The sequence below is a fragment of the Neopsephotus bourkii genome, unplaced genomic scaffold, assembly GCF_033783945.1.
Source record: "Neopsephotus bourkii isolate Nb327-2 ecotype Australia unplaced genomic scaffold, CSIRO-AGI_Nbou_v1 NB_1234, whole genome shotgun sequence".
Lineage (NCBI taxonomy): Eukaryota > Metazoa > Chordata > Aves > Psittaciformes > Psittacidae > Neopsephotus > Neopsephotus bourkii.
In genome coordinates this window covers 1,337,832-1,354,951 of record NW_026901719.1, presented here as the reverse complement: position 1 = coordinate 1,354,951, position 17,120 = coordinate 1,337,832, and the positions used below count along the sequence as shown (strand labels likewise).

Sequence of the window (17,120 nt, the reverse complement as noted above, 5' to 3'; positions counted from 1 at the left end):
TAAGGAAAATTCACGTGTTCTTTTCAAAGATAAATGTGAAGTGCTTGTGTTTTCTCTGCCCAGTTTGTTTTCCTCACCTATGTGCTTGGAGTGGCCTGGCTTGGGGTCTTTGGCTTCTCTGCTGTGCCTGTCTTTATGTTCTATAACATATGGTCAACTTGCGAAGTCATCAAATCTCTTCAGACAAATGTGACAGTTCCAGGGGACCAGATCTGCGTGGATATCAGGCAATACGGTACTCATTTTAATCCTGATTAAATGCTTTATCCTTTCTCCTTGGACTGTCTTCAGTAGTTTTGTCTCAGCCTTATCAAATGAACCAAATGCAAAAGCATCTTGTATCTCTGAATGTGCTATTACTTTTCTAATTAATTCAGATTACACTGATCTCTTTCCAGATGCAATCAATTTCACTGAACTGGCAAGTCATTTATCTAAAGTAATTTTGTGGCGGTTTCCAATACTATAATATTAGGTTTAAAAATAGATCAGCCTCAAAATAAACTGCTTGGAACCAGTGCTGAGAAATAGATAACCAGATCCTGGTTTTTGAACCCATGTGTATAAATTCTTTCCTTTCAAAAAGCTGGTTTTATATTTAAATAGGAAGTTAGCAGCTGAACTTTGCACTAACAGTTACTTTCAGTTTAAAAGACCAAAAACCTGCAATGAGGAGTCTGCCTTAACAATTATTGAATTAATGCTGCTTTGATGAGACACAGCAATCCCACGGGTGTGCAGGTAGCAGAGAAGAGAGTGGGACAATAGCTTAAAATAGGGTCAGGGTTTTCAAAGTAGTTCATTCCTTATGGAGAATTTTGTCTGAAGTTAATCTTTGCCGCTTCCCTTGTGCAGAAGAGCTTTTGTCACCAGGACTTTTGGCATCATTTTAGCAAGCGTTTTCTAGGAATGCTTCTTTCTTTGGACTAAGGCATTCAAAGCTCATGTCCTGGTTTTGGCTGGCTCAAACCATGACAGCTGAGGAAACGGATTCAGAGTTGAAAAAGTAAGGAAGCTTGGGCTTGCTTTCCTTTCCGAACTGTAATTCCAGTAGAAGAGATATACTCATTTTAAAAGCAAGAAGTCCCAAATCAGTTAAATGCTTGCAACCTATTTTAGCAACTGACAGCAAGAGGCTGGGAAGACGTTTTCTTCAGCAGCAGAGCCTGGGAGTGCAGGGAGGAGATGGGCTCCTCCACCTTTCTGCTTCTCCCTGTTGTTTGGCAGCTGTGCAAGCATCACATGGGGCTTGGCTGTTCCTCTGTTCAGTAAAATCATTTGGGTTTCAGTGTGTAGTGGGAGAGAGCAGCTCCTTAACCGGCAACTTGTGTCACTGAACTGCCCTCATGTTTTTGGCTGGAAGCAGTAGCTAAAAGGCTTCAGGTGTATATTGCAGTTGCAGAGAAGACGCTGGCTTTAAAGTAAATCCTGTAAAATCTCTTTGAAAGCCAAACCATCCTGAGATAATTTCAGTGACCTGCCCCTTGCAGAGTTGCTAATTCCAGACAACTGAGTTTGAAATGCAAGGTCGATGGGGAGACAAGCTTGTTTTCTCCTGTTTCAAATGGCTTTTGCTTAAGCTTTACATCTGTTATTGGTCTAAGAGTTTAGGTTATTTTAGATCTGCTAGATGCCATTGACTTTTCAGATTTTCAGTTCTGTTAAGAAAAGTAACTGGGAGTAGGTGAGGTGCAGCAGGCTGAATTTCCTTGTGGCAGTGTTTCCCAAATGCTTTTTACCCATCAGAATTTAAACCAGAAAAAAATCCTGTAATCCTACTGTCTAGCTCCATATTCACACTCTCCTAATTTCAAATAGATCTTAATCTAGTAAGTAAGCACTATCCTGAAAGGTGCCAAGTACCTCTGAGGTGCAGTTCATCCCTCTCAGTGCCGAGTGGGGGAGTAGGCGGTATGGGACTGGACCTGGAGTGCAAAAACCCAACCAACCATTTGGCTGCCATATGGGAAAACCACATCTGAGAACATGCCTTGGCAGCGAGCCTCGGTGTGAGGAGAAAGCGCATCTTGAGTGAGTTGTTTTAATTCCTCCTGCCAACTCAGAGCTCTGCTGGTCAATGTGCGGATGCCCAGAATGGGAACACAACTGGCAGGTGGGCGGAAAAGAGGAGAGAGGAACAGAAAGTGTGTGTTGATCGCTAAAATTAGTGGTTTCTTTTGCTGTGGTATTTCAGGTATTATCCCTTGGAATGCTGTACCTGGCAAAGCCTGTGGCCCGATTCTAGAGAACATCTGCAACACGAATGAGGTACAGAAACATAACCTGTTGGCAGCTTTTGCCTACAAGTCACTCAGGCACAGTGTAATAAATAGCTTGATAAAAAACTTTGGAGAAAACTAATCCTGGTAGTATAAAGAGATTGATTTAAATGCAACACTGAGATTATTCTGTTAGGTCATCCAATAAAAGAAAATTACTTCAGAACAGTTTTCTTTTCTAAAGCTTTGAATACCCTGCAGTGAAGATGCCTTTATTAGCCTTATCCTTGAGAACAGTTGAAATAAATATTGCATTATTCTCATTTACTTCAGTGTTTTTGACATTCTTTTTCCCCCTAGTTCTACATGTCTTACCACCTGTTCATTGTGGCTTGTGCTGGAGCTGGTGCCACCGTCATAGCATTGGTGGGTAGTATTTTTTGATGGTTTACTGCATGACATGTTCCTTTCAGGCTTAAGATGCTTTAAGATTGAATTTTGTGTATCTTCAAAATAGTGGTAGTAGACATTAAGTGAGCTGTAATCACCATTATTTGCTGCTGCAATTTGGTCATTACAAGTCAGCAGGTCCCAAACATTTGCTCTAAGAAGTCATCGTAACCCACCTCCCTCATCCTTAGAAAGAAATTTTTTGCATATCCTTTGAAAATCCTACTTCTACCCACTATTTCTGGGTTTATATCCATTATTTTGTTTCATTTTTGTAGTTTCTTTGATCAGTTGCTTGTAACCTCTTGGTTTTTTTGTCTGGGCCCAGGCAGTTTGGCTCGTCCAACTCTGCAATGCCACTTACAGGTGGCAGTTGGAAAAAGGAGATGTTAAGGAGATGACTTATTCATACATCTAATGTTTCCTTTTGCTGCTAGCTTCTAACCTCATGTCAGCCAACTGAGGTGTAACCCAAATATTTGTAGATGAAATAGCCTTTAGGTCTGCAATGGCAAATGATTTATCTTGCATCTTCACCCTGGAAGAAGCTCACAATAACGTCTGTTGTAAAAGTATCGACAGTTGCCCAAGTGGGCTTGAGCCGTCACCTTGTTGTATCTTACTGTCCTGTATTTTGTTCTCTTCCACCAGCTGATCTACATGATGGCTACTACATATAACTATGCTGTTTTGAAGTTTAAGAGTCGGGAAGATTGCTGCACTAAATTCTAAATTGTATAAGCCCAGTAAAGAGCTGCATTGCGTAGCTTGAAATACCACTGACACCCTAGGCTGAGAGTCTAGCTTTCTGAATTTTGTGACAGTAATTGTAAATAGCTTCAATAAGCATCGTTTAGCTGATCAGATTAATAAAATGACTTCTTGTATATGAACTATGATGTGGATGAGATCTGGCTATTCTTCCATGTCGAGAGGATTCAGTTACTGTAGGGGTCTTTCTAAAGCATCCTTCTGAAGATGGGATGTTTTCAGTTCAAGTCTCCACTGGCTTTCTAACAGTCATCTCTTAAACAAGTACTGGAACAGTTCAGGGTCAGAATTGTTAATTTATTCTCCATCAAATACAACCCCCTCCCAAGCATACAAAATATATATGATGCAAAAGAAAAGGAGTAATAAGGTAGTGCCAATCTCTTTTGGCAGAAGTCGGAAGCCCAGGTATCCATGGACAAATTGGCTTGTGTTTCCAGTGATTCCATGGATGAAGAAGTTGATTATTTCCTCTTACTTCAGTTTCAAGTAATTGCCAAATCACACCCTCTCTGGAAGGAAATGCATCCTTGCATTAGCTCTGCGTAAAACAATCACATTCTTTCCTTTAGACCCTGAACTAGTAAGAATGAGCTTATAAATAGCTTCTGCTCTTGTGCAGCTTGCACTTTAGTAACTGATTTCTCAGTAGCCAGATCTCAAAAAATGTAAGTATGACTGCACGGGAAGCAAAACCATGCATAGGCCAGAGAGGCTTTTTTACACTGTTAGGGAAAAGAGGAAAAAAAAAGTGAATCAGTGTTTTCAGATGTAGATTTTGTTGCATGAAGTGTGGTGAAAAGAAGTTGGGAAGAGACGAAGGCACAAATTAGAAAAAACCTACCCGGTAACTAAAAGAAAAAGAACTGGTTGCTACATGTGGTACAAAACTCTTCACCTGAGGTTAGACAATGGAAATTTAAAATGTAGCTATAAAAGTACATGATTAAGACTTCTTAACCCGGAGATTGCATGCTTTTGCTTAGTTTTGGATTCATGTTTTGTTGTTTAATTTTTCACTGTTACTGTAGCCTTGTTCACGTAAATAAAACTGTTTACAGTTGCAGGCTTTTTCCAGGGGGAGGGTGGAATTCTCATCTGCTTGTTGGGGGAAAAGACTTGCCGGGATCTGGGCTTGGATATGCGTAACCAGCACAACCTCAGCCAGCAGTTCTCCTGAGCACCTCGTAGTTTATGGATGCCGTGTCTCGCCACGTACAAAACCTTTTTCCTGCTTCCCCCATTCTGCATTTTAATTGATCCGTACAACTCTGTAGCTCATTTTGTTACTGTTCTACTAACTGCCTCTAAATTGTGAATAACTGACTGAAGTGTTAGCATGCCAGATCCTAGAGACCTGTGGAAATAGCCTCTGTGCTTGTTTTCATAACAGAATGCTTATTAACTTAGAGTAACTTTATTTTTTTTGGTTGTTATTTCAAAGAGCGTCTATTAATCTAACTAGCAGCTTGCTTTGCCTCTTGACATGCTCACTAGCCATCATGCTCACCCTTCTCTTCCAGATCCACTTCCTCATGATACTGTCTTCTAACTGGGCCTACTTAAAGGATGCCAGCAAAATGCAGGCCTACCAAGATATCAAAGCAAAAGAAGAGCAGGAGCTTCAGGATATCCAGTCTCGGTCAAAAGAGCAACTCAATTCTTACACATAGATGTTTGCCACAGTAATTCCTCAGAAGAATTCCTGTAGCTCTGACAAATCAACAAATAGCTGCTCTGCAGTACACGTGTGTCTACCAAACAAAGTTAGAAGTGCAAAAGCTTCACATTCCAGCTCCTGGAACACTTTCATAGGGAGACCTTCCCATGGGTAATCTTCCATCCTTTCTTACAGAGAATGGAGGTTTTATTCCAGGCATTTTAAAAGGCAACACTTCACACTAAGTGACCAAAATATTCTTCTTCCAGATTTTTGATATTTAGCATTTGATGTGTTCCTACAGCCCTGAGCCCTGCACAGAGCTGTGGCAGGTGCTCCACACCAGCAGGCAGCCACCCGCTGTGCAGACCTTAGGCAAAGGCCTAAAGTCTCCCGAGCTGCAGCAGGGCTGCCCTGGCACATTCCTGGCCTGGGCTGCAGGAACAGCACCCTGCTCTTGTGCCACACTTTTCTATGATGAAGCAGTTGTGCTCCTGTGCTCATGGGAGTGTTGAGTAAAGGTCCCAAGTTCTAATCTTTTTATTATGTATTTAATGGAATGTAGATCCCTGGGTCTGGATAATGATCCCCTTCTTGGAAAATAAATGTCAGCTTTGCCTTAATATTTATTTTCTATAAATGTCTTAGCATTTATATAATGGCAGGAGACCATTATCCTACATTTTAAGTATGTGAAAAGTGTTACCTTATTAAAATGACACTGATCTGACTATTCCAAATGAGCGGATGAGAAAGTTTGCAGAGATTTACACAAACAATACAAATTACAGCCATAAAGCAGAATACAGGTTGTCCACCTTTCTCTATCTTGGTGCTTAGCAAATTTATTATAGTCAGTGCTTCTGTGTTTTCCTTTTTACAAATGAATTAGCACATTAAGAAAATGTGGTGTTCAGAGAAACAACAACAAACAAACTGGTGCCATTTTAAAGTCATTTCCCATAGAAGTCTGCCTTCTAATTAATGTTTTTTTTCAGAAGCATTCAGTGATATCTTGAGTATTAGTGATGGTATATTTGGTGTTTGTTCTATATGATATATATATATATAAATGTTGGGGGGGAGTAAAACACATCAGCATTTGAAAAAAATTAAATATTCAAGTCATACCCATGTTAAGCTGACGTGTGGTTTGATAGTTTTGACTGTTTGCTGAATATAAAGCAAAGGCAGCACAAATTCCTTCAAGTCAGTATTAAGAGAAGGGTGTTTTTGGGGGTATTAACTTCAAATAGTCTTTTTTTTAAATGTTGAAGTCTAATTTGACAGTTTCAAAACAGGGGCAAAGTAAGTTGATCAATGTAGAGCAAATATGACAAAATAGCCTAGTGTATGTTCTTACCTGTTGCATGAAGGAGACATTTCTACGGCAATGCAGGTGATGTTCTAGCCCAGTGTTTGCATAAGGGTAAAATGGAGGCAGTGTCTTAAAGCCTAATTCTTTTCTAATTCAGTGTAGCTATGACTGGGAGTTTTTGAAGTTTTGTTTAAGTAGTCTAATATTTTTATGTAAAGAGCATTAAATTTTGCTATGTATAAATTTTTGTAACCTAACAGTGAATCAATATTTTCTATCAGTGCCAAGGGCTTCCTGTAGTTACATCCAAGTGTTAAAATAAATATTTGTAGATAATAGAAAACACTTGTGTACGCTTATTTGAAAACAGACTTACAGCTGCTCCGTCCTGGTGCACCTTCAGGCTTTCTGTCCCTGTCTGAAGTTAAAGACGTTTTCTTCAGGAGTATCCACGTGCTCCTGTAGTGGGAAGGGAGGCCCTGGCGGCACATGCTTCAGCGTGGCAAATCAGCAGGTGGCTCTAGCACAAAGTGGTGGTAGTTGTTCCTGGGCAGCATAATGCAACAAGCACTACCTGTCCCATTCTGGGCATCGAACAGAAGGCCTCACAGAAATATTCGAAGTGCCAGCGTTGCTGCAGCACCAAATTAAGCAGCATGTAAAATTAGACTTGCCACCAGATTACATACTAGCTTGATTTCTAAAAGCAAAGTTTATTTCTGTCACATCTGTGGTACACGTTTCAGCTTCTGATGAATTCAAGACAGAGCTTTGGTTTTTGCCCCTAAATTCTGTCAAACTTGGCTTCATGTTCCTGTAGCTAGGTCAAGCTGAGCAGCCTCAAATGCAGTGCAAGTTGTAATATATGCTGCCACTCAAAATCACTTCATTGATAAAAATACTGTATTTTATACTGTAAATAAAGTTTAATGATCTTGCCTATAATCTACCTACAAAATACAAAGCTTAAATAAAGATGAGTTAAATAGCATTTTTATTTTAATCTCTCCATTCTGGGGTGGTTAATACCAACAAGGTGATACACAAGATAAGGCTGCTTCTACAAGTGTGTGTTTGCTTCCCCTGCCACAGCAGTAAAAGGGACATGTTGGATTGGGTCTGTCACACTGCACTCTGAAACCAGCCAAGCCCAAGGCACCTTGTCCCTACGAGACAACTTTAAAAACAGGTCATGATGACTGCATTTTTCTGTTACCTGCACACTACTATATTACATTGACCTACAGAGGGGAAGGGGTTGGGGGGAGGGCCCCACTTGAACAGCTGTCAATGTTTATAGAAATTACAGGAATTCAGTGCCAAAGCCAATCTACCTAGACATGCTGATTAATTTCTTCACACTGCTTTGTCCCTTCTTTTGCCCCACCCAAGACCCTTCTGCATTAGTGACACACTGGGACTCACTATCTGAAGTCAACGGCTGAAGCGATGAGACAGCTCAAACTCAGCTTTATTAGTCTATAATTATACAGTCTGCAATCTTGGTGCCTGACACTTGTTACAGGCAGAAAGCTGCTTTAAAAACATCGTAATAATAATAATTAGCAGCAGCTATTGTTCACCAGAAGCTTTCATCCATGTCTCCATGAGAAATATCTGCAGTGCTGTATTAAGAAGAGAGGAAAAGAAAGTTGTGTGAGTCAAAGTAGTTTTTTATCTTAAATATAAAGATTTGTTTTAAAAAGGAAGTTAAGAGATTGCCTATGCTGCAGTTCTCTTGCTGTTTCAGTGAACTGAAGGAAATAAGCAAGCCCTTAAGGGTGAAGACTTGGGCCTTAATGAACAGAAAGTCATCTCCTACCTACCAAAAAGACATACTATCTGTCTTTCTACCTGCTCCATCTGTGGTGCTCACCCAGTAAAAATAACACTGCACATGTACCAATTCTGGAGCACAGGGTAGGGTTCCGTATGTAAACCAGCACTTCAAGGGCACAGAATACTGAATCATTACTACTGTTCCAGTGAGCATTTTTTTAATTGCTCCATATTTTTTGCTTATACATATTTTCATTTCTACATCGTCAATTAAACTGAAAGATGTCATAGAGGGCTGTTAGGTTTTTTCCCCTCTTAAGCAACTAAGAACTACATATCCTATTGATCAGTGTCTAGAAAGAAGCAGAGGAAATACCCTAGCTGTGGTAATCCAGTGCAAGCAATGCAAATCTCTGACAAAAAGTGTGAACTCATTTGTTAAAAGCCCACAGTGTTCCTGATGATAACTCAAAGCTAGATTCAATGCTAGTAACAGACTATCTGCAAGGTGCGGCACTAACAAACCTTCACAGAGGCATAACCCAAGAAAAATCCCGCATACTTCAGCTCAGTGTGAAGAATCAGGAGATGGCACCCAGATGCAGATACAAAGGTCTAATTGCCTTAGCTATTGAAATGGATCGTTTCACAACTTACTTGTGTAATAACTGGAAGGGTCCTTAATTTTTTGCAACACATTCAGTTTTGATTACTGGTTTATTTTAATTTGGTTTTGATTACTGGTTTATTTTAAGAGGCAGATGTCTCTTAAGCATAACTCATACTGTGGCTATTAATATGGAGTAACAAAAATGATGAATAATAATATGTGAACCTTACCTGTCATCCTTTTCACTAAGTCCAAAACCCTCTGTAAGTGACACTTCTACTTCTTTTTTTGAATCCTGGCAACCAAGATCAAAAATACATTGTCTGTAACTGGTTCTTCAGTTAAGGTTTAAGTGACTTCAAGAATCTGTACTTTAAGGCACCTAACTGAAAATAAATCATCCAAAGGAGATGATACCCTAATTCTCAAACATTACATTGCATCTAGAATAACACTTGGGAAAAATCAGGTTTGGATAATGTCTGAACAAAAATAGGCTACATTTCTTCATCAAAGTCATGTGATACATTCCCATACACACCTGTTCTTTAAGATCAAATTTTCCATTTTGCCAGAAAAAAATGCTCTCAGTCGTGTCAGTGGAACACAAGCTGACTTGTGTATATTCAAACTATTTAAGCACAGTTTAAACTAAAAACTGAGGACTTTTAAATGTAAATATTGTCCTAGTACCTGAAAACCAAACAAACAAGCCAACCCCTCCCACAGGACACAGAACAAAAGCCCTTATAGAAGAAAGGTTTCAGATTTTGTTCTTTTGAGTCAACACAATTTTGCAATACAAATCCAAACACACTTCTGCAGGTTGTTAGATAAAGCTTCTGAATGAAGGGAAAAAAAATAAAAATGGGGATACTGTTTTCACTGGAAACATACTTAGCAAGATCTAAATTCAGTCAATATTATTTTTGGAACCCCACTTTGAGAATAATCACCTTGTTTGCCCTCCTTTGCTGAATTAGTTTCATATATTTTTCTAATGGATTTGGAGTAGGATCCTTTACACTATCTTCAGCACCAGAATTACTGTTTTCAGATTTTTTCCCCTCCTTATCTTCTTTTTCATCTATTTTCACTGAGTCTTGAATCTGCTTTAAGACACATAATCAAAATTAAATATTGATCAGCTCAAAAAAACCCCAACCTCTATATTTTAATACCTGCATTACAAGGAGGAATTTACATTAATGTGGGTAAAACATGCCAGTCTAAACAGCATTAAACCCATTACATGCACTTCAAAATGAAATGTTAAGCTATTGCTTCAATTACAAACATGACACTCGCAAAATCCCACTCTAACCCTGTCTAGGTGTCGGAGATGCTGTGAAGCCTGAGATATGTGTGTGACACCTACATGTGAACTGAAGATGAGCTGACACAGGTATGCCACTAACTTGAAGGGCCTAGTTTGCAGGTGTGAAGGCTAGGGTACACATGGTGGAATCAAATTAACCAAGATTTATGAGTGGGAAGAGGAAGGTGAAATGGGAGGGAGCAAAACCCAAGTTTTATACTGGTCCTAGAAGTCCACAACACTATTTCAACACATGCCATATCAACTCAAAGGGATTTAAGCAAATTCCTTAAGGTCTCCTTACAACATCTGCTTCCAAGAAAGTACCCTAGATACCCTGACATAATCTAGCAAAGAGATGGACATTAACATGTTCCAGTGGCGTCCCACCAGGAACAGCCCAGGCCAGAAAGACAGTGACTGTATAGCCTATTCCAATAGCATGGTTCTGGCCATAGAACTGTAGCTTCCAGCTGCATGAAGCATGGAAGAAAAACCATCTGCTTCCCGTGAAAAAAGTTACTTGGCATAAGGAGAAATTCTATCAAGGCTGGTTGATCATAAAAGAACTTTGCCTGTACTATTTTCACTTAAAGAATAAAGTCTATTTTAAATCAAGTAACACACATAGGAATCCTAAAATACATGACACTACAAAGCTGCATTACTGTAAGAAGTAAAAATACTAAATCATTACCTCTTTGTTAAGCTTTTCCTCTTCTTTTTGCTGTCTTTCCAAAGCTTCCTGTAGTTCTCTTTCTTCCCTTTCTTCTCTTGCTTTCCTTTCTTCTTCTTCTTCCAAGTTTTTCTCCACTTCTCTATCCTGTTCTTTGATCTGGTTTTGATCCAGCACCGCTGTGAAAAATTATTTCAACATCTGTGACCTATGTAGTTCGGTTATTTGCTACAGTAGCATACAAATCAGTATCAGGTCCTCTGTAACATTATGAGTAAATGAAAAACAACTGGATATATTGTTTATACATACACCAATGTTATTCTTAGGTATCTGGTAATGTTTCTTCCCACCTCTAAACATTTTTATTCTGATGTATGACTCCCTAAGAGCTAAATTGTAAAGCCAAAGTAGAGGCCAGAGAGCTGACAAATCTCTCTATGCGCTTGTCATTCCTGTCATGGAATTTCTCATTAAATCTCTGTTATCCTAAAATTCATGTTGCTATATTCTTTCCCCCTCAGCAATATGATTGAATATAATTCTTTACATTTATAAAGCAAAGTACTTACAAACCCCTTGAAAATCATTGCAGGACACACTGCTGATGTGACCAGCTTATCTAAAAAGCTGTGCAAGTAGGACAACATTCAGACAGTAATTAGATAGGCAAACTAAATACTGGGGATTGTTAGAAGTTAGAAAGCTTTTCTGTAAATAAAAATAATCATAATGCTTCTATCTAGGACAATTAGAAAAGTGGCATGTGCTGCACTGACATCATCTTCACCTACCTGAAAAATTAACACAGCACTGGGGTAATACAATTTGCAAACACAGCCAAGAAAAATGAAAAAAAATCCAGACAAGCACTATATAAAGCATGTAAAACAGAAACACAACCGCCAAAAATTTTTCAAGTCTTTTTTTCTATCAAGTGCAGAAAGAATAATTATCCTGAAAAGAACAAAATCATCCCTCCAAAAGCTGGACAGGAGGGTGGGATGGGTGGCAAAAGTGTTTAAATTAAAAACAAATTTGACCAAAACAAGGGTGAAGTTACCCTAATTCAGTAAAGCAACAGAAAACTTTCCTTCATCACATAATTAGGACTTTCGGACAAATTTTCCATCACACCAGCATACATACCCACCAAATGTTAAATATCTGGCTTTTTGTGTTACACATACGACATCTAAAAAGGGTATTCACTTTAGTTTCTGAGTGGAGAACTCACTTAAGTCCTGCAGTGAAGCGGCTGCTGCTGGCACAGTGGCTGTGACATGGTTTCCATTGACGATGTCCCCACACGGATGCAAGGCATCACTTTCACACTGCTCTGGAATGTCTCCCTGATCTGGAGAAGAAATTTGAACAATGGCTTCATTATTTTGTAATCACAATAGTGGAGCAAAGCAATGGATGCGAAGTGTGGGAATGGCTGAACTAGAACACATAAATATCAGCACTAATTAAGCATTTTCCCTTCAACTTGGTCATTTCCCTGAGGACTAAGAATTATAGGCTGTACTTGCTTTTTTAATTACAGAATTGTTAGTTTTGAAATTAGCTATTGGAACACACCTGTTTACAAAGCCAAAACAGATTCATGAATAAATATATACTAGAAAACCAAAATGTTTCAATTTCTTTATCTAAGATACAGGTCACAGAAAAATTACATGGCCAAGTTTAGCTCAGCTCATACTTCCTATGCACATAAAACAACCTTTATTTATTTGATTGCATACTATTTTTTTAGTAGGATCCTTGTCTTCTTCAGTGCACAGGATGGATAACTGCTAATTCCCATATTCTACTTTGTATTCTTCCCCCTGTGCAACGTAGCTCGGAATTTACAAACCACAGTACTGCACTTCAACTGTGATCACTGCTGTGATACTCAGCTGCTTCCCGATTATTTATTTGCCAAGTATGCAGGCTGCTATTATATCAATTTTATGAGAGAAAATAAAGAGAAATAACAAGTCAGATGTAGCCTTTACCTGTAGGTAGCCAACCTCAAATACACAAGACCATTTTCAAAGCATTTGGTGTACCATAGTACGGATACCTCATGTATCTCCTTAATTTTTAGGTAAAGGTTTGAAATTTCTTATCCTTTAAATATTATCAAGGTTTCAAGATTTTTGTTTCCCACATTATAATAAAACTGAAATATACTGCATGAAGAAAAATGAGACACCCAAACCAATCAGCCTCTCTCTCGGAATGCTCTGGATCTCTTTAAAATATTTTAAAGGAATTATAGATGAAAGCATCAGAGAAAACATCTGCCAAAACATCAGTCTAGCTAAGTTACAAGACTGTTTCAGGTTCTTACAAAAGCACCAGAAGTCCTATCAGCTTCACCTGGGAAAGTGAATTCTATGCAAGTTTTACCTAAGATCAAAATGATGAGCTATTACACTCAGAAGAAAAAGCTATTCTGTTTTTTTTTTTTGCTCTCTCTTTAACTTGAGGTTTAAATTGTAGTGTTATCAACATCATTATTTCGACATGAAATTTCAGTAACGTTTTCTGGGGTAAGTAATGTTTAGTCAAAAAGTTCCTTTCAGAAATAGGTTCCTGATAAATATTATATCTAAACACAAGGTCTGATAACCTCACAAACAAAGGAGACAAACCAACCCCAAAACAATATAGCACGAAGTATCTTTACATTAACTACCCTGCAAAGGACAAAAAGGTAACAGTTTTTGTATGCCATCACTGCTTTACGTAAGGGTGGACAGCAAGAGATGCATTTTTCCTTAACACAAGCACATCAACTAAAGCAATTACTGCCAACAAATTCCAATCTTTTCTCGCTAGAGCTCACTCACAGTAGGATTAAAAGGCTTCCACCATATTTTCTGGCATCTTCTTCACTCAGTTTTATTTTTTCTACTCTTATCAACTTCTTCCTCAATTATATCTTACTCTACATTTACTTTTTAGATTCTACATCCTTATCCTCCCTCCGTCCCAAGTTTCTCCTGGGTTGTTACCTGCTCCCTTTTTTAGCCATTCTGGTTTCCTTCTGCATACTGAGATTGTCTTGTGATGCAGTCTGACCCAGCTGAAGTACTGTTGATTGAGAAATCATCAGCATATGCAAGCTCTTAAAACCACCCTTTCAACTACCCAACATCACTTAATGACACAGTGGTAATTTACTTGGGCACAGCACCTACTCTGGTAGGCTTGCTAAGGAAATGCCAGCTTAGCCTCATATGCGATAAAAGTGAACTATCTAATGTATTCCTAAAGTCTCTAATACAAAATTAAACAAGTAAATCTAAATCTAAAATATGAGGAGTGGAAACCATTAGTGGCTACAGACTCAACTCACATTCAAATAATGCGTTTAAAGCTTAGAAAAGTAAATGAGATAAATTAAAAAATAATGAATATACTGAGTAAGACTTCAGAGAGAAATGAATAGATGAGTCATCAGCTTCTGCTAGTTACCACTAAAAACTGTCAGCACAATTGCTGTTCAAACAAACAGTAGCTTTTGGGGTTGGTTCTTTTTAAAACACTGAAAGCTGTATACTCATAGGTTCAGGAGCATGAGCAAATGCATCACTCCATTTATCTAACCACAACCAAAAGAATAAACCAGTCTGGGACCTAACTCACTCCAGTTAGAGATATCTTCCTTGAAATCAGTGATTATAACTCTCCCATACAATAATCTCTTCACCAACTGTGGATTAATCATACCACCTAATGACATTATCTCCACCAGTATCAAGACTTTACAGACCTATCAAAATTCAGAAATGGGAAAGGTGTTTAGCTTGCAGTCTACATCTTCCTTACTGAAGTTTCACTTACTTTAAACCCCCAGTTCCATAGGAAAGAACTCTGCTCAAGTCGAACATTACGATGTCACTCAAATGCTGAAAAACTAGGAAATACAGCCAGTAAACGTGCTCCTGTTTTTCTTTCAATACACAAATGGCTATAAAGTGCATTAACTTCAGTTATCCTGCTTTTTCTACAGTACCACAGTTACATCAAAAACTTTTGGGAACTGACCCTGCAGGCTTACTGCAGCATATAGAGAGAAGGAAACAGCACTCAACACAAACCATTAGTGACATAATGACAAAGGCCTTACTGCAATCAGCAAGAGCACAAAAACGTAAATAAATAAAATGCTGACCTCAGAGGAAAAAAAAAACAGAGATAAAAAATAGGGTAACACTGATGGTTTCAGTAACTGAACCACATATTCCAAAACTACTCAAAGATGCTGATTAATGATAGCATAATTGCAACTGTTCTTTACACGCTTACAAACACTTCTAAAGTTACTCCTAATTCATAAAACTATTTAAGCCTCAGTTACTGAAGAAAAAAAAAAAAATATTAACAAGAGTACATGTAATGGCTGCAAGAAACTTATCTTCAAAATTACAGCTTGGTAATAGTACTCTGATACCGGTCCACAAGAAACACTCCTTGGAGTTTTACTTTACGCAGCAAATATGAAACAGCTTCAAGTTAGTTTATATACTAATATGCTTTGCTGTTTAAAACCAAAACCAAACCCTACACAATTTTAAACCAACCCTACACAATTTTAAACCACTCTGAAACAACTGTCAGACCTACATGCGTTAATCAGAACAAGGTTATGCAAGATCCTGGAACAAAAAGTTCTCAAAATTCAGAACCAACTTGATTTTAATGTGTACTTATTGCTACATAATCTTCTCTTCCTAAATGCACAAATAGGAAGAAAATTTATCCCTCATCATTAGAGACTCTTCTTCTTATTTCCAACACCAGTCAGACTTTATTCTCTCCCACTACAGTCTTAAGCTATCAAGACAATTGTCTCACAACCATTAAGCACTAAGGTGTTAAACGAACTGTCTAAAATGCACAAACACTTACATTCAAGAGAAGAAATGCAGTCTTCAAGGTCCTCACGTATTAGTTTGTCTGGTTTGGGAAGGTCACTGAAATCTGATTTATCTGCTCGCTGATTATGAAGTCTGAAAGAAAAAGGAAGGACATAAACAATTTAATAAATATAAATGCTAAACTTTTAAGCAAATAGCAATCTGAGATTTAAATACAAGGACTACTTACGTGCTTAGAAACAGATTAAACCAAACAAAAAAAACCATGAAACGAGAATGCTGTAACTTTCTGGCCCAAAGGTTGAGGTATTTAAATACACTTAAATGTATTTTGGTGACGATTACCAAAAGACAGCTCCACTTCTCTGATAGCCAGCTCCATGCTGCCTTTCCCTAAGGCCTATATATAACATAAAGGCATTATATTAAAACAAACTGCACCCTCAAAAAGCATAAGAAGGAGTAAGAAAAAAGGAGGAATACAATGAGTGTGACACTTAGTCAAATGAAATTAAGAAATTTGCCTTTTTAGGCTCTCTGTTACAGTCTTAATTCCCACTTTGATGTCATCTTAACAGATGTGTTTGAAGTATATTAGGATTAGATGTCTGGCAAAACATATATGCAGGAGTGAAAATCTGGGTGCTATGAAAAGTGGGGTTAGTGCCCTCATTCTAAATCCCCATTTATCTCATCAGAAAGATAATGTGAAATAACAGTATATCCCATGTGACCCAATTACTAAACCCTGACCAGAACCAGAACGGAAAACAGGAGTGTAGGTCACTAATGAAATTCAACAGCAGCACTTCATAAAGGAGCTTATTCCACACCAGCTGGTGCTCTTCACCACCACATAAATATGTTGTACTTACAATCTAAGGAATTCAGGTCTCCTATGAAGGAAAAGTGGAGAACAAACAAAACATGCCCCCACAATGAGACATGTTCAACAAAAATGTAAATGGGTGGACAAACAACTAAAACTGCATTGCCAGAAGGATAGTTCAATAAAGTCAGTGGGGAAAAACACCCTGTAAATTAAATATGGCAGAGTAAATGGAACTTCAAGTTTTTGGAGTTCTAGGTCATGTTTTTAGCCTTTCCTTCACAGAAATGGTTAACTGTTAAATACTTTTTTAAGGATGCAAGGTTTATGGACATCCATGCCACTTTCTTCAATACCACATCCTGCTAGACAGACAGTCAACACACTGCCTCTGAGTCAGCAAACTGGGAGGTCAGCTCCATGAAGAGAGGTGAACACACGTATTTCCAAACAGCTTTCAAAATTCATTCCATCATGCAAAGTTGGCAACCAAGCCCTGAGCTGTACTTAACGTCAATATTCCATAAAACAAGACTGCTATGCCAGTCGACACCAAATTGTTAAACTTCATGGGTTATGCATAAAATTACCATTAAAGCTTAAAAAAACC

The 17,120-nt window shown here is 38.3% G+C and overlaps 2 protein-coding genes across 7 annotated transcripts in view; one reads left to right on the top strand and one right to left on the bottom strand.

The window, feature by feature from the left end:
* The window catches only part of GPM6B (glycoprotein M6B), a 111,431-nt gene extending 104,022 nt beyond the window's left edge, over positions 1-7,409 (top strand). For 4 of the 6 annotated variants that reach the window (XM_061364448.1, XM_061364445.1, XM_061364442.1 and 1 more), the window contains 4 exons: positions 64-235; positions 2,195-2,268; positions 2,580-2,645; positions 4,964-7,409. In XM_061364448.1, coding sequence (XP_061220432.1) covers positions 64-235; positions 2,195-2,268; positions 2,580-2,645; positions 4,964-5,113 — 462 coding nt within the window. In that variant the 3' untranslated portion in view covers positions 5,114-7,409. Of the gene's footprint in view, positions 1-63; positions 236-2,194; positions 2,269-2,579; positions 2,646-3,320; positions 4,507-4,963 lie in introns of those variants that run through there. The other 2 variants (XM_061364443.1, XM_061364446.1) reach the window with 1 other exon arrangement.
* Positions 7,410-7,873: 464 nt separating this feature from the next.
* The window catches only part of OFD1 (OFD1 centriole and centriolar satellite protein), a 32,590-nt gene continuing 23,343 nt past the window's right edge, over positions 7,874-17,120 (bottom strand). Inside the window, exons 17-22 of the mRNA XM_061364461.1 lie at positions 15,713-15,813; positions 12,039-12,158; positions 10,823-10,980; positions 9,764-9,919; positions 9,038-9,102; positions 7,874-8,043 (exon numbers count right to left, since the gene is read on the bottom strand). Of these exons, the coding sequence (XP_061220445.1) occupies positions 7,998-8,043; positions 9,038-9,102; positions 9,764-9,919; positions 10,823-10,980; positions 12,039-12,158; positions 15,713-15,813 (646 nt within the window). The 3' untranslated portion in view covers positions 7,874-7,997. The remainder of the gene's footprint in view (positions 8,044-9,037; positions 9,103-9,763; positions 9,920-10,822; positions 10,981-12,038; positions 12,159-15,712; positions 15,814-17,120) is intronic.